At 39.7% G+C, this 23,850-nt stretch overlaps 1 protein-coding gene across 4 annotated transcripts in view; it reads left to right on the top strand.

Moving 5' to 3' along the window:
* si:dkey-178k16.1 (band 4.1-like protein 1) overlaps nt 1-23,850 on the top strand; it is an 86,555-nt gene that overhangs the window by 19,444 nt on the left and 43,261 nt on the right. For all 4 annotated transcript variants that reach the window (XM_054775130.1, XM_054775131.1, XM_054775129.1 and 1 more), the window contains exons 2-3: nt 12,065-12,153; nt 12,301-12,450. In XM_054775130.1, coding sequence (XP_054631105.1) covers nt 12,082-12,153; nt 12,301-12,450 — 222 coding nt within the window. In that variant the 5' untranslated portion in view covers nt 12,065-12,081. The remainder of the gene's footprint in view (nt 1-12,064; nt 12,154-12,300; nt 12,451-23,850) is intronic.

Raw genomic sequence — 23,850 nt, forward strand, 5'->3', positions numbered from 1 at the left:
GTTTGGTATCCTTGCTCAGTGCTGTATTTTCTTCCATAAGGTTTGTGACATCATGGGCATCCGCAATCATTTGGCTTTTGTAGTTAAATTTAGTCTCTGTTTGCAGAAACATTAAATCCATCCTTATTTTGAAACAGTCTTGCTCTGTTTGTGATTGCAGACACCCAATTTCTTGCACTATTAGTACTCTCTTGTATCTAATTAATCTCCTTCCTCCAGGTTTGTAATAATATCAAGTCTTTGCTGTTAAGAATACCTTTGAATTCTGCAACTGTTGTTTTTTTATAGATGTCCTTCTGTCTGCTGTCCTTCTCATCCGACAGCCTGACTAACTATTTCTGATTTTGAGTCCATTATTCCAGGGCCAGTATCATTTTGCTTTGTGTTTGGCATTGTTGCTAGGCAACTGTTTTGAATTTCAGCAGTTAGCCAGTTAGCTTGACTTGCTAGCAGCTATCAACACTTGTAACTATTTTTTTTTCAAGGAATCTGTACCTCTCCCCTATCCGAATTAGCAAGCAGCGCTGCTCTTGTGTTCGTGAAGTGTAGTCAGGAAAGCACCAAAATAGTTCCATTTCAAGTATCGTCAACAGAGCTCCTGCCATGTACGTCCTGAAGTATGTTAAAATAATGACAATAAGCCTTTGTCAATTGCCTTAAAGGTTGTTATATTGTTTTTAGGTTTTCATATGAACAGTATTTAACTTATTTTTACACTTGCATGGCAATTAACAACGTCAGAAAATGACATGGTGCCTTTGTCTATTGCCTTAAACATGGGTTAAAAATTTTAATCGGCTATTGTTGCTATTGCTGTTGTTTTTATGTGTTATTATTAACAGGGGTTAACGTATTTTTACACTGGTATGAGAATTAAGTATGATTTAAAAAATGACAGGAATCTTTTAATGACAGGAATTTTTTTGAAACAAAATTTAATTCAAGGGGGTCCAAAGTTTTCAGCCCATTTTTATTGACTCGCAGTGCATCGTAAAAAAATGGGGGAAATGGAGCAAAAAGGCGCAACGTAAATAGATGGATGTGAAATGCTGATGCTAATAGCTAACAACACAATGCTTTGTCTTTGCCAATTTCTATAAAATATTTTTTTTAGCCTTTTTACAAAATTTAAAAATATATATAAAAATTTCAAAGGGGACCCTTTGATTTTTCAGTATGCGGCCCCAAAAAATTTTGGACACCCATGATTTTATTTATTTTTACACTTTTTACACAGTTAAGTAGGGGTATCATAAGATCTCGTGAGATTGAAACTTGACAGGATTTCTCATTCAGAAAGAAAATTGTCTCTTGGGCACTAAGCCTGGGATGATAATTGCTTTATTCAAGTCTTTAAAATAGCTGTCCAAACATTTGGAGTACACTAGTGAAAGAAATTGAAGATAATTATAAATAATTGAAAGCCAAAGCTGGTTTATACTTTGACTTCTCATACACTGCTAACTTTCCAACATTAAGGAGTATGCTTAGTGTTAGTGTCTGTGTCATTTGGAAGAACAATGTATGTTAAAAGTATCTAATTCTCACTGATATGTCATGAGAATGAATTTCTCTGAATTGCATTGAATTCAATTCCGCTTCCTCTATTTCAAATTCAAATTCAATTCAACATCCGGTTGGGTAGAGTCAAATTATATTCAAATTCATTCATTGACTTTAATTGAATTCTGAATTTTGCACAGGCCTGCAGCGAGGTTTTGGTTTAGGTGTGACTAAATGGAAACAAATTGCTCCACTAAAGAGATTAGCATGACCACTGTTGTATCAGAACTTGCTAGTTGTTTTTTAAAGGAAGGGCACAGCTTGGGCAATATTCGAATTTGCTTTGTTTGTGATTTTCTTCAATATCGTGCCTTGTGTTAAAGTAATTGCAAAATTGTTTGCTATTTTTAGTGCCATGGGTAAAGCTAGACTTCCAGCTTGTGGTAAACTGATATCCTCATGTCCATCTTGATCGTACATGACTTTATAGTAAATATGTAGTGTCAGGAAGATTTTGTGTTGATTCAAGATCTAAGTGCAACAGCTCAATGCAGGCAGGGATTTAAAAATAATTAGAATTTTACAAAAAGTAAAACAGGGAACCGGAAAGATTTCAGCTCCGAAATACACAGATGAGGCAGCTGGGAGGCACACAAGGGCAGGAAAGGAGCCGACTGGCTGAAACACAAGGAGAAAAGAAGGGGAAACCGGAAAGCTTTTCAAAACACAACTCTCTTTCTAGATCATCTTAAGAGAGGAACGTCAGATACTGAGGTGTAAAAACTCCCTCCTAATGTGAACCCTCTGTGAGCTTCTACTACTTCCACGTGATTTGTGCCACTACTTCAGCCACATAGCCTAGCTTCCTCCTGGTTGCAATCTCCCAGGGAGAGGATGATGTTACAGCCCCACTGCTTCAGTAGATGAATCATTGAGCTCTGTTGCTCAGGGACATGATTTGCAGCAGACTGAAGCTGTGCTGTGCAATCTGCCTTCAACCAAGCACAGTGCCAAGGGTCTGGAGCATGCGTGTGTGAGTGTGTGTGTGTGCTTTCTTCCTTGAGCAAGGACATCTTGCCACTCCCTTTTGCCCAACCCCCACCTCAATGTCTTGTGCTGGTTTCCCAGAGCCATCCTCTGCCCAGTTAGGATTGATGGCCTGGCTGTGTACACCATTAGAAAGCTAGCACTGATTGCAAGGCTGAGAGATGGGAGGAAGTGCAAGATGACATGGCAAAGATCATTGCAGTGTGTGCAGTAATTGGTTAATATATTGTACAGTATGTATGTGTGTGTGGTTGTCAGCGTAGATTAGTCTAGATCAGTCTATTTATCTCATACGAGGCACATTTCCTCTCTTTTCCTTCTGCTTTTCTACGTCTTATAGTTTTAGGTCACTGAAAAGCAGTAATGTGTGGTGAGGTTCATGGCTGGTGAGACACTGACTCTTTTGGAGGGTTTTTTTTTTACGTTAAGACAGGTTACTCATTAAGAAGATAGCAAGAAAAGGAAGGGAATAATTCACTTTTTCTTTAAAAAAAAAAAGCCAAAGTATCAAGCGAGTTTTCGGAGTGAAAAGTGTGGAGTGAATGTGTGGCGAAACTATGCATGTATTACTGCCGTGCTTTTATTTTGATTGACGGACGTACCGGATACAGGAAGTGTTACGCCGAGTTTGTGTTGCTGAAGGGAGAGGCAGGTCGGTTGAGAGTCAATTTTAATATTTTTTATTTCGACAAAATTAAACTTATACAAAAATCCATCAAAGTACATTTGCAGGATAAAATAGTGCTACAACAGCCTGCTTTAAAACAGAAAGTGAACGTCAAATAAGGACATGAAAGTATCCGTCATTAACAATATAAATGGGAAACAAGAAACTCAATGGAAAATGAAATGATAAACTAGGGGTTTTCTACAAGATTAACATTTCAGATTTCAAGATTTGTCTGAGGTTGAGAATAAGGAAAGCTACATTGTGGAATCCTCTTTGCCATCTGTTTGAAACTAACCATACAGAATGGAAGTCCTCAGTTCTCAGGTTTCTAAGGTTTTGGACAGGCGGGATACCACAGTATGCAAGCCTGATGCCGCTCACAGAGGTCCAACGAATGCTCAGGTCGTTTTTGTGTATGCTCAGATCATTTAGTAATTAGGCCAACAATGTTGGTGACATGCTGACAAACAAACTGTCAAACACAAACTGTCAGGCGCCATGGTCCAACTCAGTGGTGGTAGGGAGGCATGCTCGCTGCAACCTCAGGATAAGGAAATGAGCAAATTCGGTGATTTCTACTTAAGAAAATGTAAAAAAAAAAACTATTGGACTCCTACAGAAAATACATTTAAAATACAGTTCAATTGACAAGTCATTTGTTTTATGTTATTTTATTTTCAATTTTTCATCATGAGTGGTGAGGCTCTCCCTTGTTGTGCGCCACTGCTGAAAACTGACATCTTTGGATGTGCACATTATATACTTACTAAAATGTATGTTTGTCATCGTGTTCGTCAAAAGTTACTTACCCGCCGAAACAGCACAGAAGCAATTCCTCTATTGAAGTTTGCACTTGGTGCATGGCTGTAAGACCATGCAGATGTGTGCTTGGTTTGTCATATTTTGTGAAAAGAAACAAGCCTAATTTCTCATGAGATGATTTGTCTAAAGAAAAAAGCCTAAAATGTGAGGACAAGGAGGGAGAGAATGGGCTGTGTGTATTTTTCTGGCTATGTTTGACAAATCTCCTTTTCACTTAATGGATAGTATGCCTTAAGAGTGTGTCCCACAGCATCCTGAATTCATTGACTTCCTTTCCAGATCATCAATCATCATAAAGAATCTGATTTGTTATTGAAATTGTTCCTATACTTCATATTGTGACAGTTGCAGTTAGAGCAACACCATACACAGAACAATAACACTAACACTTCAGATGAAACTGAAAATGGTGGTAATATTTGTTCCTTGCCCGAACAAAGACTGCAGTCACACTTTTGTCAAACGACAGCGCCAAAGTAGACACAAAAAGAGTCAGACTGTGAGTCATAATAATGGCACACAAATCAATACTAACTCTCTTCTATTGATCTTTTTGTTATGAGACAGTGGACATTGGTACCCGCGCACTGATTACATCTAATCGTGAGCACAGATTGGCGCAAGTCAAAGCCTCTTTTGTGTGTGGAATTAACCTCTGAAATGCTTTAAAGGATGTATTTAAAGGTTGTATTCCCTTCACACTGTGCAAACTTTGCTTTCTTTTTTTGTGGCTGCCTTTTGGCATTTTCTGTAGACCACACTCTTTAGTAACAGATGGCTTGCTGGGAGCATCTACAGTACAATAGCCCAAGCACAGTATGATGCAGTGCAATTCTACACCACAACAACTTAAACCACAATATAGTCATCCCTCGTTTATCGCGGTTAATTGGTTCCAGACTTGACAGTGGTAGGTGAATTTAAGTGAAGTTGGATTCAATATTATTAATAAATGGAACATTTATCACTGCAAGGACACAGCAGACGGCCATGGCTTTAACTATTAGCAAACTAGCGAGCTAACTAGTTAGCCTCCAATTTATTTACTGTATTCTAAACTTAAAGGGTTTAGAACGGAGTGGGGAAAAAAAGGACAAAGAAGCCAAAAACTGACCACTTCCACACGGAATGGGAGGAGAACTTCTTTTTACTCTATCATCCACAAATTTGCAGATTTGTGGTCAAATTTTTTTTTTTTTTTTTTTTTCTCTCCAAATATCATATTTTTTCTCAGCAAATCTCATTCAAGTTGGTAATAATGTCTGAACACATGATAATCAATGTTTCCCCTAATTTTCCAAGCGTCTGAGCATGCACACAACGACCTGAGCACTCCTCGGACTTCCTTTGTTTCACTTTTATGCTGCCAAAATCTGCAACAGTCTTCCAGATGATGTGCAACTATTCTCAACTTTGGCAATGTTCAAATCCAAACTAAAAACGCTTCTATTCAACTACACATATAACAACTGAAACTATTTTATTTGCACTTGCCATGCCTTCCTTGGACTTGAGCACCATCAGATGTGCACACTGTAGTATCACACCTTTCTAAAACCTAAGAACTTCAGGCAGTCCAACTTGCACTTGGCAGGGTGTGGTGAGTTTTCAAGGCTCGCAAATGTGGTCATCGGTCGGGCGGCAGCTAATTTAGCTAAAACGCTGGACACTCGCCCGTGTCTGTGTGGCAGTTGGAGGTCTAAGGCAGATAGCCCGAAAAGTCGCTGGAATCGTCAGACTGGAGGAAACTGGGTTTGTCTGGGGTTCCTGCTGGAACGCCATCAAGCTGCTCTCACATCCAAATTTTCCTTAAAGAAGGCGCCTGATCCTCTAAGTTTCATCAGTGATTTAGAAAAATTAAATCAAATATGTTTTTGTCTAAATTTTATGGTTCCCCTTTCATATCATATAGCCCAGGGTTCACCAACGTGCATGGTGCCCGTCATGGGAGCACCCCACAACCACATGAGGCGCCTGCAAGCCTGCTTTTCATTCAGCTTTTTCAGTTAATAATGTGAGAACAGTAGAAAGAAATGCATTATGAAATACTAAATGTGAGTTGTGGATACCAGCATTTTGTTAATGTTCTGGTAAAACAAGCATATTCGGTTTGTTTGGGTTGAAATAAACTATGAAAATAAATGTTGCAAAGAATGATTAACTCTTGGCCATTTTCATTTTGTAAAAGTAGCTCTCACAAGAAAAAACGTTGGTGACCCCTAAAATAGTACATTTACAAATTTACACTTAATCTATGTGATCGGTATCAGCCGATTTAACTCATGGATGATCGGTATTGGTATTGGCAGCATAACACCTTGATCTTTTTTTTTTTATGACAGCCTTACCCACTCTTATTCTAAAGGCCGGTAGAGTGTTGAGAATGTCTCTTGACTGTTGCCTTAGACGAGCTGGATTGCAAGAATAAACATGCCTCCTGCAGCTGTGGCATTAACAAGCGATAAAACACAACAAGGTGTAAACACACTCACACAGCCCCGGTTGCACATGCACAGCCGTGCTAGCATGCATTGCTAAACTAAGCTAACCCAGGCAGCTCGGTGACGAGTAAGAAATGATATGTTGTTTAGTTCGGGAGGGGGTGGGTTAGTGTTTGTGAGCAGAGTTCACCACTAATGAGCGGCCCGTTGAGGAAATATTTGCCCACACAAATGTTCCGTCTCCTCACGATGACAGCGTTTCATTCACATTATGTCAATTTTCACAAGATTCCACGTTAAACAATAGATTCCGTTTTTGTTGGACAATTCCGCAATTCCGTCCACGATTTCTTTTATGTGAAAATCATAAGGCCCTAGTTTATTACAGTATTTTTATTGCACTCATTTATTTTCATCACAAAACAGAGCGCTAGAAGCTCACTTGTTTCCCCATTCAAACATATTTTGTTTGCAAATGAGCCGACAAAGTGTAAGCCACATTTTGTATGCAGTATGGGGGCTGTTTGAGAGGATGGTGCTGTTTTTACAGCTTTGACAGGATCTGCCAAAAGCTAACAGCTCATGTCTACCTCTTTATTTGATTAGGAGACTGCACTGTGATCTGTGAAATTTAAAATAGAACGATCAATTTATGGCTTTTTTTTTTTTTTTTTTTTTTTTTTTACAATAGAGAATAATTAGAACAATGCCAGAATATAGGCAGGTGTAGAGACGTGATTGTTCTTGTGTAAAATGTCACCACCTCAGTTGTCAAGTTAATCCAAATCAGAAGCTCTGGTTGTGCTTTTGAAACAGACTCCTGTTTTCATCACACTGTTTATTTGATTTGTCATTTTTTCGGCCTCCCCTGAAGGGAGACAAACACATGTAGCTGTTAGCACATGTACCGCAGCCCGCACTCAAGCAGTGAGAGGAATTCGCAAGCTGTGTATCCTCAGCACACAGCTCACATTCTTTTGTGCACATTTTTCCTGCCCACTTGTTGATGCAAACTGGAATCTGTGACTGACTGCCTGAAGATTCATAAAACATCACATCCTGTACCCTAAACCGACTCTATGAGGACAAATACAAGCACAAGCAGGATGTACTAAGCCAAGCATGCTTCCTTTTGGTGGTGGAAGAATGGTCAGGGACTGACTTTGTTTTTTTTTTTGGTCACGTAAGACTTGGACATGTGTTTTCACTTTAGTGTATGTGGTTTAAAGTCTTGCAATTGGACTCACAGCAGCTTTTGGCACCTCGGGGAGATATGATGAAGATGGAGAGTAAACCAAAGGTCAACTGCACAGACAGGCTGACACTGAGGCCTGATAGAGTCATCAGTGACAACAATAACCAGGAATCCTTTGTCTGAACTCCTAACAGTAGACAAAGGGAAACTTTCTCTACAAATGAAGGACGTGTGTGTATGTGTGTGTGTGTGTGTGTGTGTGTGTGTGTGCCCCGTGTCATTGAGTGTTTTAATCTTAAAATGGCTTTAACTACTTGCAGCATACAAGAGATAGGCATAATAACCAGTTAAGCAGATAACTGATTACTGTGTGGAATTTAATGGCAATTGCAAAAAATGAGGGAAAATGAAGTGCACTATTTGCTGCAACCAGCAGAAGGGCTGTTGATTCAGTCTCAACTAATTGACGGCCTGAAGAAGAACAAAACATAACAGAATGTCCATCTGATGACTTTCCAAATCTTGTTGTTCTTCAGATTCTCCCATCAGGCGTCACCACGGTCAGTTATTTTCCAATTTGCCGGATGCCCTTCCTGGCGCAACCCCCTACTCTTCCTGGCTTGGAACCAGTATTAAAGTGGTCCAGAAACTTTTGTGACACAAAACATTTGGCGTGCCAGTGTAGTATGTGGCCTTTCAGACAGTTCAAGGAATAAACAACTGCTGTCACATTTAAAACAAAGACAGAAGAGAACATTATCGCAGAGATGTTTGTTTATCAGTGTGTCACTGAGGCAACATTGGAAAGCACTTACAGTGTAGTTATTGTGGCGTCATGCAAATGCAGTCTATTTACTGCTTCCCACCAGTGGCGGGTGGTGAATTTGGTACCTGGGCCTTAAGTGGGCCGGCCAGAATTTTTTTTTGCAAGACACCATGAGAGCCAGTATCATATCAATAATAGTAGTAGTAGTAGTAATAGTAGTAGTAAATATGTGTCATAGCGGGGTTTTGAACCAAAGTCGGCCATGTAGAGCAATAGACTTGTTAGTGATGCGCCATGAACGCATTTAGGGAGAGGGGAACTTAAATAAGATAGCCACGGTCACTGTAAGATTGCCTCGATACCAATATCGATAATAATATGAGTCCCCTTATCTTTGGATACATAGTCACCAATAAGCCAATAACCTACTTGTAATGCTTGTAATGTTGCTTGTAATGGTGCTTGTAATGTTGGCGTTCAGCCAAATGTGAAATAGAACTTTTTTTAGAATGAACAGCATCCCTTTTATCTATCAATGACAACAGTGATAGCGTTTGTGAAGCGTGACAAGCAAAGGTCTTGCAGAAATACAAAATAAACTGGTAGCTTTTGGAATGATGACAACTCAGAAGCACTAGTGAACACATTGAGAAGACAAAGTAGTGGCAGAAAAGCAAGGCAATGAGGTGCGTGCTTTGTTGATCGCTTAGCGTTCTTTAGAATTTCAAGACTTACACTGCCCTTTTTACACTACTATTCATTGGGTCTTGTGTCCTCTACAAAGAGACTATTATAGCACACAAAAATGTTCTTTTTTTTTTTTTTTTTACAGTTCTTGAACCATACAAAAGACAAACACAAAATGAAGAAATATTAGTTGGAATTCTGTAAGAAGATAATGGCTCTTTTATGGTCAAGTTTTTGGAAATTGCAACTACTTTTACTGTTGGGTCTTACAGTGCACTGTATATAGTATTCGATGAACTGCAATGATATTACAATTGCATAATAATTACCTGTACTTAGAATGCCATCCGGTATTTTCATGGTAGCATACTTCATATTATTTCTTCAGATGTATTCTTCTTGTTGGCCATAAAAAAATTCGACTTATCCACTGCATGTTTAGAAAGAATCACAGTATACAATTGTATGGAATTATATTATGATGATGTACACTGCATCCACAATTATTTGGCAATTGATTATTAGTTTTACAGTATTATTTAACAATAACAGTGCCCTTGGTCAAACCAAAATGTTAATAACCTCAAACTTGAATATTTAAGGAAGTGAAAGTGAGGTTTTGGCTTTTGCTGAGAATATCTCTGTGTGCAGAATTATTACGCAACTCAAAGAAAAACAAAAATATTCCCATCTCAGTACTTTATTTCCATTTTTTTTTTAAGTCAGAATGATAAACAACACAAATTTACAAATAAATATTTCGGACATTTCCAAAAATAAATCAGTGCCCAATATACAGTAGGCACCCTTCTTTTCAACAACATGGAAAAGCCTTCCATCCATGGAGTCTGTCAGTTTCTTGATCATTTGACCGTCAACTTTTTGTGCAGCAGAACCAAAGCCTCCCAGACACTGTTCAGAGAGGTGTACCTTTTTTCTTCACTGTAAATCCTGCATTTAAGGGCCCACAAGTACTCAATAGGGTTTAGGTCAGGTGAGCAAGGAGGTCATGTAATTATGTTTTAAGACCTTTACTAGCTAGCCACGCAGTGGAGTACTTGGATGCATAAGATGGAGCATTGTCCTGCATAAAAGTCACATTGTTGAAATGGAGCTCTCTACCCATTGCTGATGCAACCAAGGGCCCATTCCTCTGGTTCATCAAGAGTCGCTCTCATCTCACCAGGCCATAAAACTTTTGAAAATCTGTCTTCAGATGTTTTTTGGCCAAGTCGTAGCCTTTCAACTTATGTGTCTTGTTCATTTGTGGTCTGGTTTCAGCCTTTTTTACATGGACATGTCTCTGAGCACGTACGTCTGGACACTCAAGGTAGATTACAGTTCTGGAATATGACAGCACTGGAGGATAATGGGTTCTTGGGAGCTTCACGTTTGATTTTTCTCAAATATTTGGCGCTTAATTTGCATGTTTTTCTCTCGACACGTTTCTTGCAATCCTTTTATGCACTTGCAACAAAACATTTAATGATTCTGTGGTCCTAATCTTGACAGTTTAGGCAATTTCAAGAGTGCTGCATCCCTTTGTAAGATGTTTTACAGTCCTTGACTTTTCAGAGTCTGTTAAATCTCTTTTCTAACCCATTTTGCCACTGGAAACAAAGCCGCCTAATGCTTGTGCACACCTAATAAAGGGTGTTGATCTCCTAAGTCCACACCCTCCCCCAGGACACACATGCACATCACCTGGTATGCTTAAACCCAATAGACATTCAAGTTTATTCAGCTTGGGGTCGGAAAATATGCATATATGAGAATATGGTCAAAATATTGACTTGTCTAACATTTGTGCACACATTGTAAGTGGATGCTATTTTTATGATATATCATTGTATACATATATATTTTTTTCCCGACATTTGGTGATTGTCTGACAGAAATTCTCATTTTGAGACATGTTGTGCCACACCAACTAAGAAGGTTCCTTGCCCTATAAAATGGTTAATTTGTAATAAATTACCCATTTGAGGAACACAACAACCGAATAATAATATTACCCTCTAGTTTTCACCAACAGTGTCACGTTGTTCATATACAGTATATGCATATAATTGCAATGCTTTTCTTCTATAAGAATCCAGTCTTCCTACAAATGTCTAGATCAAGATTTCACACCCTGCAGTTAAAAAAAAAAATATTTCCGGTGTTATCTTGAGCAATTTTCAGCTGACATGAAAAAAAAATAAAACTCTGACCCCGTGCGCTGTTTTTAGAGCAAAGCCACCGACTGAGTCAGGGTTTTATCTCGGATAATTCACTTCTCTTTGCTGCCACTTCCTAATCTGAATTTCAGCTCCTTCACTTAGAGAAGGAGCACTGAATGAGTTTGACCGTAGCAGAGTGGTCACCTTCAAATGACAAGCCTCATCCATCAGCAGAATTTTTTTATTATTGCTTTTATGTCTATCTCCTCACCTTGCTGTCACTCTCCTCATAACCCCTTTTGCATTTATCCCATCATTTCTTATTTCTGTCCTCCTTCCTCATCTTCAGATAACTAGCCTCTTCCATTCTCCTTTGCTCTATCTGCGGGTGTCTGCCACCTTGTGGCTCGCCTGCTGATAGAATTTATGCTATCTGCTTTGTAAGATTGCGACCAGAGGATGCTAGGGCCTACACTCTTCATGCAGAGTGCTCCCTTGCATGGCTGTGAGCGACCCTCTTTCTCTGTTTCAACACTCTTTATGTGCACGGTCCAACAGTCTCATCGATGTACTGTAAATGGACTAAAACAGTATGTCGCCATGACTCAGTTAAAGTGAGGATTGCTACATATGGAAAATAGTTTTTCTCAAATGAAGCAGAACCTTAGAGCCATAGTGGACATTAAGGACAAGTAAATATCTCTTCCACACTGGTTTCTTCCCCAGCAGGATGGAATTTGATGCTGACTGACTGTGTTTGTGTGCTTCCAGGACTGCAATCCATTTATATGACAACAGAGACTGCTTCGGCAGGGGGATTGAAAAGTGCAATGGAGAGTGACTCCAAGAGAACCAATCAGGTGGGTACACTGGTTAACTCACAGCACTTAATTCTACCCTGGCCTCTCAATCACTGTGGGCTACTGACTAAATCACTCAGTGCCCCGCAGTGGAGCATTTTTTACATCTTTTATCAGCGGATCACCCTATCGGTTTTCTCTCTCCAGGTTCCAGAGGACCACAGGGATGCGGACGAAAGCTCAGAGAAAACCCCCAGCAAGGCTTCCAAATCCCCCCAGAAGAGCAACAAGAGGCCTAAGACGATCCCTGTCAAAGTCACTCTGCTTGACGGCTCTGACTATGAGACTGCAGTGGAGGTATGCTGATTCATTTTGTGGCCAAGAATCCATCTGCATTAGTAGGCTGTAATTACATGTATTGGAAAGAAACAGGAGTGGAGGGGTTGGGCGTTTAGAATGGTGACATTTGATTCACCCTGACATTTGCTGAAATCTAGGTCATCGATAAAAATAGATTGAGATGTGAACATTGTAGAGGTAAATAATCAAATGATTTGAAAATGTTCTCGCGATCGACCGGCAAAGTCCCAAAGATCGACAAGTAGCTCACGATCGACGGGTTGGCGACCCCTGCCCCAAAGGGTAAAAATAAAAAATATAGAAATTCTGCTGGCACATGCTTTGCCACTGAAGACGCAACACCACTTGATTATACCTGTTGGGTGATCAGTTATCCATTGATTATCCATAACATTTTTGTCATCCACTATGATCCAGATGCTATCCGAGCCTGCTAGAGAAATTTACATTTTTGCCTTTTGAGTCACAAGTTAAAGTATGTGACAATTGTCTTACATCATCCTTTGTAACCCTTTATATTTTTTTATTCATCAATTATACATTTATATTTAGTGCAAGCACTGTTCAGGGCTGACTGTTTTTTTACACCAGGCACCTTGCAGGACAGGTAAAGGTCGTTCTTAGGACCAATAGCATGTTCAAACCAACCGGGCAGCTGCTACTGAAATGCATGCGCATATTTCACTGCGCATTACGTACCTGGAACGCAAACGGTTCAACTGGGTTCAACGCATGTGCAGAATGCGTCTACACCCGGTTGGCCAATTTTTTGGCAGTCACATTTGGCAGTATAATCTATAATCTACAGCAGCAAGCATGATACATTCCGCGCCCACTCCCAAAACGTTATTACAAGATAGAAATTTGAGAAATTACAACATAATAGATCATTTTTTCTTATAGCATATCCATTGTGCAAGTGAACAATTTATAAGCCCTCTTTTCTTTGTTCCATAACTTTTTTTCACCACTGAAAAATACACACAAAAGCACAAAAACACAAAGAAAAAAAACAGAAAACAAAAAGTTCTCAGTAGGACTCAGTCATGAGTAGCTCCACCGTTCTTGTTATCACTTCAAAAATTGGTTTGGACATGCTTGATGTGAGTGTTTCCAGGAGGCTAGTGGGAACATTGCTCCAAGTGGTGAAGATGGCTTCATGAAGGGCATCAACTGTCTGGAACTGATGGCCATTTTTATAAACTTCCCTTGCCATCCATCCCCAGATGTTCTCTATGGGATTTAAATGAGGGGAACATGCAGGATGGTCCGAAAGAGTGATGTTTTTCTCCCTGAAAAGTCCTTCATCAAGCGAGCATTGTGAACTGCAGCGTTGTCCTGTTGAAAAACCCAGCTGTTACCACACAGACGAGGGCCCTCAGTCATGAGGGATGCCCGCTGCAACATCTGCATCCGTTTGACGACCCTGCACCACCTGAAGCTCCAGTGTTCCACTGAATGAAAAAGCACCCCAGATCATGATGGACCCCCCTCCACTGTGCCGGGTAGAAAACATCTCAGGTGGGATCTCCTTGTCATGCCAGTAACGTTGGAAGACATCTGGACCGTCAAGGTTACATTTTTTCTCATCAGAGAATAAAACTTTTTTTCCACCTTTCAATGTCCCATGTTTGATGCTCCCTGGCAAAGTCTAAATGGGCAGTTTTGTGTCGTTGAAGGAGACGATATACATATATATGTGTATGTATATATATATATGTGTATATATATACTGTATATATATATATATATATATATATATATATCTACATATATATATCCCTTCTTGCTTTTGCATATTGTAGCTCTACTCTACTAAAACCTGGTATATACCTGGTATAAATTAGATATATATCTACATCTATCTATCTATCTATCTATCTATACATATACATACATATACATACATACATATATATATATATATATATATATATATATATATATATATATATATATATATACACACACACACACACACATATATATATATGTGTACATATATATACATATATACATATATACACATATATATGTGTATATATATATATATATGTGTGTGTGTGTATATATATATACTGTGTATATATATATATATATGTGTGTGTATGTATATGTATATATATATATATATGTGTATGTATATGTACTTAGAGTGTGTGTATGTATAGATAGATAGATAGATAGATAGATATAGATGTAGATATATATCTAATTTATACCAGGTATATACCAGGTTTTAGTAGAGTAGAGCTACAATATGCAAAAGCAAGAAGGGGGAGTGAGATAAAAAACATTTGGAACTTGTAATTTAAACAAAAAACAAAACAAAACTGAAGTAGGTTGTTTATCACCTGATCAAAAGTTTAAGACCACAGGCTATAAAAGCCAAAACCTACTTAAAATTTTCATTTTCTGTCAGGCATTCACGCTGCCATGCCCTCCTGATGGCTAAAGCTAAGAAGCTTTCTCTTTTTGAACGTGGTTGTATTGTCGAGCTGCATAAGCAAGGCGTCTCGCAGCGTGCCATTGCTGCTGAGGTTGGGAGCAGTAAATCAGCCATTCTACATTTTTTGAAAGATCCTGAGCATATAGAACAAAAAAGTCAAGTGGTAGACCCAAAAAAATCACACCTGCGCAGAGCCGGAGGATCCAATTGGCTGTCCATCAAGACACAGGGCGGTCTTCCACCCACATTAAGGCCCTTACTGGTGCCGACTGCAGCGCAATAACCATCAGACGGCATCTGCAGGAAAAGGGTTTGAAAAACAAAAAAATGAATTCAAAGACCTCGTCTCCTTCAACGACACAAAACTGCCCATTTAGACTTTGCCAGGGAGCATCAAACATGGGACATTGAAAGGTGGAAAAAAGTTTTATTCTCTGATGAGAAAAAATGTAACCTTGACGGTCCAGATGTCTTCCAACGTTACTGGCATGACAAGGAGATCCCACCTGAGATGTTTTCACAGTGGAGGGCGTCCATCATGGTCTGGGGTGCTTTTTCATTCAGTGGAACACTGGAGCTTCAGGTGGTGTATGGTCATCAAACGGCGGATGCTTACATGCAGATGTTGCGGCGGGCATCCTTCATGACTGAGGGCCCTCGTCTGTGTGGAAACAGCTGGGTTTTTCAACAGGACAACGCTGCAGTTCACAATGCTCGCTTGATGAAGGACTTTTCAGGGAGAAAAACATCACTCTTTTGGACCATCCTGCATGTTCCCCTCATTTAAATCCCATAGAGAACATTTGAGGATGGATGGCAAGGGAAGTTTATAAAAATGGCCATCAGTTCCAGACAGTTGATGCCCTTCATGAAGCCATCTTCACCACTTGGAGCAATGTTCCCACTAGCCTCCTGGAAACACTCGCATCAAGCATGCCCAAAACAATTTTTGAAGTGATAACAAGAATGGTGGAGCTACTCATTACTGAGTCCTACTGAGAACTTCTTGTTTTCTGTTTTTTGTTATTTTTCGAGCGATGCTCTTAAACATTTGATCAGCTAATAAACAGCCTATTAAACTGATTTAATTGTTGTTTTCAATAAATTACTTTTTCAAAATGCTTTTTGTCTCACTCCCCCTTCTTGTTTTGGCATATTGTAGCTCTACTTAAAACCTCATTAAGATCCAAATGTGCAAAATGCAAATTCCAGCAATTTTTCAACTGGTCTTAAGATTTGATCAGGAGTGTATATACAGTCAAACTTGTCTATGGCAGCCACTAGAGGGAGACTTCAAAAGTGGCCGCTATAGACAGGTGGCCTCTATAGACAGGTTGGTGTCCAGGTTGAATGTTGACCAGTAGAGGAAAAACAAAGAAAAAAAGGGAAAAAAATAAATTAATGTTGACCAGTAGAGGTCACTGTGTGACTGCGGATAAAAGTTGTACAGCACTACTAGGCTTGTTATTATCCACGACCCACAGAACAAAGCTGTGCTAGTAATGTCTTACGCTTGTTTTTAATATTTTACTTTTTATACGGCAGAGTGTCATTACAGCTTTAGTTCATCAGGAAGTGACAGGAAGTGACGGTGGGCGTCCCGAGCAGGAGAGCTAGGCTCAGTGCTAGCTGTGAGTTTCGAGAGAGTTGGGAAGTGTGTTTATGTTGGCGTGGATGTAAAGTCCTGCAGTGTTCTCCGCTGTTAAAGTGCATCGGCGACGTGAGTCTCTCCTTCCCCACAACAAGCGGCATAACAGTATTGACCAGTGCACATTGTCTCACACCAGGAGATAAACGGTGTCACTTGTTACAGGCATTGCCTGGACAGCTATGTAGTGGGGCTTGTTTAACCTTTGGCTTGTGGGCAAGCAGGAAGGAGAGACGATACTGGTTGTGTGTGTTCTGAGATGCTCTCTGGTGGCCGCGTTCAATAACTAAAGTTGGCAGAAGCAACAGGAGAAGTTTCCTTCTTTCCTGGAGCTGAATAACACTGAAAAGTTAACAGACTACTGTAGTAGCGAACGGAAAAGACGACGGCTTTTTTTGTGTCGAATACAGAAGATGATGACTTTGATGGATTTGTGGATTAGGATTGATAAAAAATAACGTGAGTACATTCTAAAATACTTCAATTAAGTACAACCAAACTTAGTTCAACATACGATAGCATGCATGCTAGCGTGTTTAGTATGCATGTAGTATTGTATTGTATTGTAGTGTCGCTGGGAGCACGTCCTGTTCCCAGCCTACTTTGCGGTAATGTTTTGGTGCAAATGCTCTTAAAGTTACATGTTTGAACAGGAAATAGCAAGCTCAAAAGAAGACGGCTTTTTTATGTGGAACAACTGACAGTTTGTGTGGATCTTGTGAATGATTGTGACTGAGCTAGGACTCAGTAATTAAAGTCTACACGCGATGGCTTCATTGATTGAAAAACGAAACTTTTTCGTGCATGAAGCTTCTACTTGAGTCGGTAATTTGGCCGCTATATGCGGTCAGATATTGACCAAGGGAGACAAAATGGGTGGCCGCTGGCCGCATTAGACAGGTAACTGCTGTACACAGGGTCTATAACATGTAAATTTGCCACGGGGGATTTTTCAGTGGCCGCTAAGACAGGTTTGACTGTATATCTATATTACATTCAATATATATTATGCTGATATTATCCTCACTAGGGTCGCGGGTATGCTGGAGCCTATCCTATAAGCCTATCCTATAAGAGGCGGGGTACACCCTGGACTGGTCGCCATTCAGTCGCAGGGCACATATAGACCAACAACCATTCACACTCACATTCATACCTATGAGCAATTTAGAGTCTCCAATTAACCTGACATGGAATGTGAGAGTACCCGGAGAAAACCCACGCACAGCTAACAAAACTTTTTCACAGTTGAACAGACCCATTTTTAGCTATTTGCTGGGGATAATGGTTTATGATCCTGAAAATGTGCAGACACATAATTAGATTAGCCTTTTGTAAAGCTTGTAATGTAGAGCAGTTGGAGGCAAAAGCACTCAACAGTTTCCGTCTTAAAACCTGCATATGCCTCAAATTGCTGTCACACAGCGAAGGCACTCTAAGATGGTCCTCCATTTGAACAGTCCTTGACTCAGCACACCACACTTCAGAATACATGCATGCCTTGGTGATAAATGTTACACAATCAGGAAATACAGCTTCTGTTCTGAATAGGGGTGGTTTATAAGCAAAGGAATTCACATTTTATCCTTGCAAAAAAAAAAAAGACTTGTTCTGCATCCCCATGCATGCGTAGATCGTTCATCATTAAGTGCTTTGACCTCGTTGCAAATGATAGAGAGCCTGTGATGACAACAATCCCAATGGCTGCTCGAAGTCTTCCTCTTTTGTCAATTATATTCTTTATAGACCTTAAAGTGCCTGCTACGTGAGCGCCATCATATGCAGACATATGTCCACATTTCCCATCGCTTGTACAGTACATGCACACACGCTCCATGTCGCTTGGCCTCTGACACATTGCACTTTGACAGGAACTCCACAGAGCACTGGGGAGAAAATAGAATGTGAATGAAAGAGGAGGAGAACATAAAGATAGGGCAAGTGGGAGGACATGCACACATGAGGTGGGTTTGCTCATTGTCGTACATCAGCAAGTACTCAGGGGGGTTATACTGAGGGTCTTACTGTTATGAGAGGAGAGGTGACACAATGATGAATGATGTAAAATCTAAAGCATAATTCCATTGCTGAACGGCACAGAGCAAGTAGCCATGATACTAACAATGCAGAGGAGCCTCCTTGAGGTTTGGTTGTTAAACAAGATATTGATCAAACTTTTAACATGAAGCCACGCAGCGAAAGTAGGGATTCCATTAGCATGGTGCTATTTGGATCTATAGTCGTCCCTCGTTTATTGAGATTAATTGGTTCCAGACTCGACCGTGATAAGTGAATTTTTGTGAAGTAGGATCAATATTAATAAACAATATATTTCGTAGTTAGAGCATAGAAAACCTGTCTGAAAACCTGTCTGAATTAAAGCCCTGTAGACATGAAATAACACCCCTATAGTCACCTTTATACTGCTATTCTTTGTTTACATCACACAACGCAGGCTACGGGATCACTGCAGGGACATAAGAGAAAGCTGCTAGCATAGCAAGCTGCTGCGCTAACAAGTTAGCCTCTCCAATTTACTTATTCTAAACTTTAAGAAAGTGTTTCAAACGGAGTGGGGAAGGAGGACAAAGTCAGAAGCCAAAAGCTTACCACTTCCACACGGAATGGGAACTTTTCACTATGTCATGTTGGTACAGATACGTACAAACAGCAATAAAGTCATCCCTTGTTTATCCCTTGTTTTATTGGTTCCAGACTTCCGCAACGTAGGATTGAATATAAATCAACAGATTATGTTCATGGTTAGACCATAGAAAATTGTTTATGACTTGTTTATGACTGTTTATGACTTTCTAAACACATTTTTTAACATTATTAGAGCCCTGTAGACATAAAATAAAATCCCTACAGTCTCTTTTACACTCCTATTCTTCTTTGTTTACGCCACATTGCAGCGACATAACACCAGTAGCATAGCAAGCTACTTAGTTAGCCTCTCCAATTTAGTTATTCGAAACATAAGAACGTTTTTCAAATGGAGTGGGGAAGAAGGACAAAATAAAAAGCCAAAAATGTACCACTTCCACACGGAATGGGAAGACAACTTTCTTCACTCTGTCATTTCGGACATGCCATGGCTGACTCCATGCAGTGTGAAGGTAATCTAATCTAATGTCATGTCTCATCAGTGTAACATTACTGATGCCTAGTGACCAGAATACAACATATTACTTGTCTTTCAATATTTTTCGACTAATAGGCCATAGCCAACCATAAAACAGCAATCCTTTATTAATTAATACATTTTTTTAAAACGCAATAGAGTGAGGAAGCGATGTTGCGAGGGACAACTGTATTTACAGTATCTTTTATATTTTAAAATGATTTTGGATATACAGTGTATATTTAAAAAAATGTTTTTTTAAACTTTAAAACTTTTTTTTTTAACATAATTTTTTCGAACAAATGATATGCCAATATTTGAATGAAGAGAACCTTGGCTGAACTGTAATTGCTGCTAAATGCTTCTTTCATTTCAGTCATTTCTCTTGGTTAACCACATGCCCGTTTGAATCGTTCACTTTGCTGTTTTGGACATCCCTTTCCTTTCTGAATTTTATAAATGACCTGCAAACTAATATAAAATAGGTCATGCCAGTTCAATTTAGGTAGCAAATTTGATTTTCAAAACAAATCAAAACAAGTTAAAATAACTGTCCAATGTTGTTTTAAAAATAATTATTAAAATCTACCGTGAGCTTCTCTCCCCACTGTTATGTTTGACTATTATGCCAATGCCCTAAGTTATTCCATCTGTTTAGCAGGGTTTAGCAGTGAGCTTCGTGAGGCAGCATACGCTAACATTAAAAGGCGCAGAAGCGATGGTTTTTGAGGTGAATGCCACAGCCGACAGCCACATTGTGGGAACATTTTGGTTTTAAACAGAATGAACATGGTGAGCACATGAACACAGACGACCGACACGGACAGTTTTCTCAACTGGGGAAAAAAAAAAACTACTGATGTGGGTGCCTCGGGCTACGGAGCCTTCGTCCCAACAGTAACGCATACTGAGGCGTTTGGTTGGCAAATATAAACAAAACGGTGAAAAATGGAAAACACCCCTTCCAAAAAGCTCAAATTTTGTCCCGTCACACATTTTCCTAAAGGTCTTGGGGATCATCAAGATGTTTTCTGGCAAAATTGAGACGTGCCTTAATGTTGTTTTTATTTCAGCAGTAGTTTTCGTCTTGAAACTCTGCCATGCAGGCCGTTTTTACCCAGTGTCTTTCTTATTGTGGAATCATGAATGCTGACCTTAACTGAGGCAAGTGAGGCATGCAGTTCTTTGGATGTTGTTGTGGGGTCTTTTGTGACCTCTTGGATGAGTCGTTGCTGCGCTCTTGGGTTCATTTTAGTTGGCTGGCCACTCCTGGGAAGGTCCACCACTGCTACATGTCTTTGTCCTTTGTGGATGGATAATGGCTCTCACTGTGGTTCGCTGCAGTCGCAAAGCTTTATGTGGCAATACGAGGGTGATGAGAGGTCAGTTTTAAACAATAGCCGACAACACCACCTTGGTTGTACCAGATGCTTTTCGCATGTGGTGTCTGTTTGTTGTAAAAAACATTGTTTGCCTTCTTAAAGGTAATTTTCTTTAATCTAGTGTGTCTAGGAAGTACTGATTAGAACCCCACTCTGCGAGTTGAGGTCACCGATAGGTTAAGATTCAAGATTCAAGAATTTTATTGTCATATGCACAGTAAAACAGGTAGTTATACTATGCAATGAAATTCTTGTTCTGTTCATTCTCCCTAAAAAAACAAAAACAAAAAAAAACAATAAATTGAATAAGAACAGAAGAAACATCAATACCAATAAATTAAGCAACAAGAACAGAAGGGACATTAATACCAATAAATTAAAAGCAACAATAATATGTTCAGTGTTATCAGTGTGTGCGTGTGTTGCGTGCGGCGTGTGTGAGTGCTTCGTTGAGAAGCCTGATGGCCTGTGGGTAAAAGCTGTTTGCCAGCTTTGTGGTCCTGGACTTCAAACTCCTGTAGCGTCTGCCTGACGGTAGGAGTGTGAATAATGAGTGTTGTGGATGTGTGCTGTCCTTGATGAGGTTGTGTGTTCTTCGTAGGACTCTAGTTTTATAAATGTCTTGCAGTGAGGAGAGGACTGCCCCAAAAATGTTCTGTGAGGTCTTGATCACCCGCTGGAGTGCCTTCCTATCTTGTGTTGTGCAGTTACCGTACCAAGCAATGATAGAGGCGGTAAGGACACGTTCGATAGTGCATCTGTAGAAGCAACTGAGGATTTTGGTTGACATGCCAAATTTCCTCAGTCTTCTCAGGAAGTACAGTCTCCTTTGGGACTTCTTGATAATTTGTTGCCTATTGTGAGACTAAGTGAGGTCCTCACTGATGTATGTGCCAAGAAACCTGAAGGTTTTCACCCTCTGCACCTCAGTCTCATCAATAAACAGGGGTTTATGCGGCTCCTTTTCCCTTGTTCTTGGGTCAATGATCATCTCTTTGGTCTTATCTGTATTGAGATGGAGATTGTTATCATGACACCATGTCACCAGTTCTGCCACCTCTCTTTTGTATGATGTTTCAACCCAACCAGTGATCAGACCGAAGACTGCAGTGTCATCCGTGAAAGTAACGATGCTGGTGTTGTTCTGGGAGACTACGCAATCATAAGTAAAGAGCGTGTAGAGGAGCGGACTCAGCACACACCCCTATGGGGTCCCAGTGCTCACAATTCTTGAGCTGGATGTGCGATTGTGAACTCTGACTGACTGGGACCTGTTAAGTGAGGTGTACTGGGAGTGGGCCTAGATGTGCACACCGAGTTGCTCTAAGTTCTTGCATAAACAAGCCTGATGGACGGAGCTCTAAAAGGTAAATATAAAGGTAATTTTCAACAAAATAGCTGTTAAGTGAGATGAAAAGGAAGTAGCAGGCTGTAATCGTTTTTTAAAGTACATAAGAAATTGGGTCTCCTAAAATACAAGGAAACGGTAAAAAAGAGAAATTCAACCTATAGTAACTATAGTACCTCTCAATTAATATACAGTATATTATTGATTGTAATGTATTATTGAAAGAGAAAAGGGAGAGATATTCAAACAGTCACACACGCAGAGAAAGGGAGGGGGAAAGAGGAGGGGAGAAAACTCATGCATGCACACACACACCCCCGCACACACACACACACACACACACACACACACACACACAGACACACACACATGCACAGAGAAATGGGGGAAAAAGGGAGGGGCAGTCATGTGGTTGTGATTTATAAATTATTAAATATGATCTATTAAATATGACCTTTGACCTCAATGTCACCTCGTGATTTCCAGATTTCCATTTTTTTATTTTCTGCCCCTTTGATCTCAGTCACGCGGTTGTGATTTATGACATATAACCTATGACCTATGAAATATGGGACTATGATGTATGAAATCTGTCCTTTGACATTTGGGGTCATAAATGGGGGTCATAAATTATTGTTGGTAATAATAATAATACATTTTATTTATAATGCACGTTTCAAAAACTCAAAGACACTTAACATCGTAAAAGCAAACAAATGCAAGTGTACAAAAGGCCAAAATAACAGTAGAAACTGAAAACCAAAAGTTGAGTTCAGAACAAAGAGTTAAAAGTACATACAAAAGACCAGATTAAGGGATTGCAATGTGATGTAATTACGAAATATGGAAGTGTTTTTAAGTTAGTATTGAAAGTGTTAAGGTCAGCAGTGTCACAGATGTTTGCTGGAAGTGAGTTCCAAAGTGATGGGGCAGCAACAGAGAAGGCTCAGTCCCCCCAGGTTTCAATCATTCTTCTTCACTGCTGCTTTGATGAAAATATAAGATGCACACATTTGTAGCATGGTTGTTCAACTGAAACTGTGTTAATTATATCATCATTTTCTCTATGCTTAACACATCTTTTCTGCTTCTTTCCCATTGTGTGCACTGCCATCTAATTTGCGTCCAAACGACAAATATAATCCTGTCTTCTAGGCCTGTCTTCAACCAACTCCCACTCCTACTGTCTCATTGTGCCTGCATGGATGCATTTTCGTGGATTACACAAGCAAAGAAAAAACTCATTGCCCAGAACTAGCTGCAGGAATGTGATTGGATCTTAATGGGCCAACAAACCATCATTACCAGGTCTTGCCTTGTGTGCAATGCTGGGTGATGACAAAGGGAATGTGCATCTCAGCTTTTTATTTTTGGTCCACCATCCCCCCTCCAAAATATCCTGCCACATGTTGACAAATTTGGTCAAGAAGCCTTTTATTTTATAAG

Source organism: Dunckerocampus dactyliophorus, chromosome 1 (genome assembly GCF_027744805.1).
Source record: "Dunckerocampus dactyliophorus isolate RoL2022-P2 chromosome 1, RoL_Ddac_1.1, whole genome shotgun sequence".
NCBI classification, from domain to species: Eukaryota; Metazoa; Chordata; class Actinopteri; order Syngnathiformes; family Syngnathidae; genus Dunckerocampus; species Dunckerocampus dactyliophorus.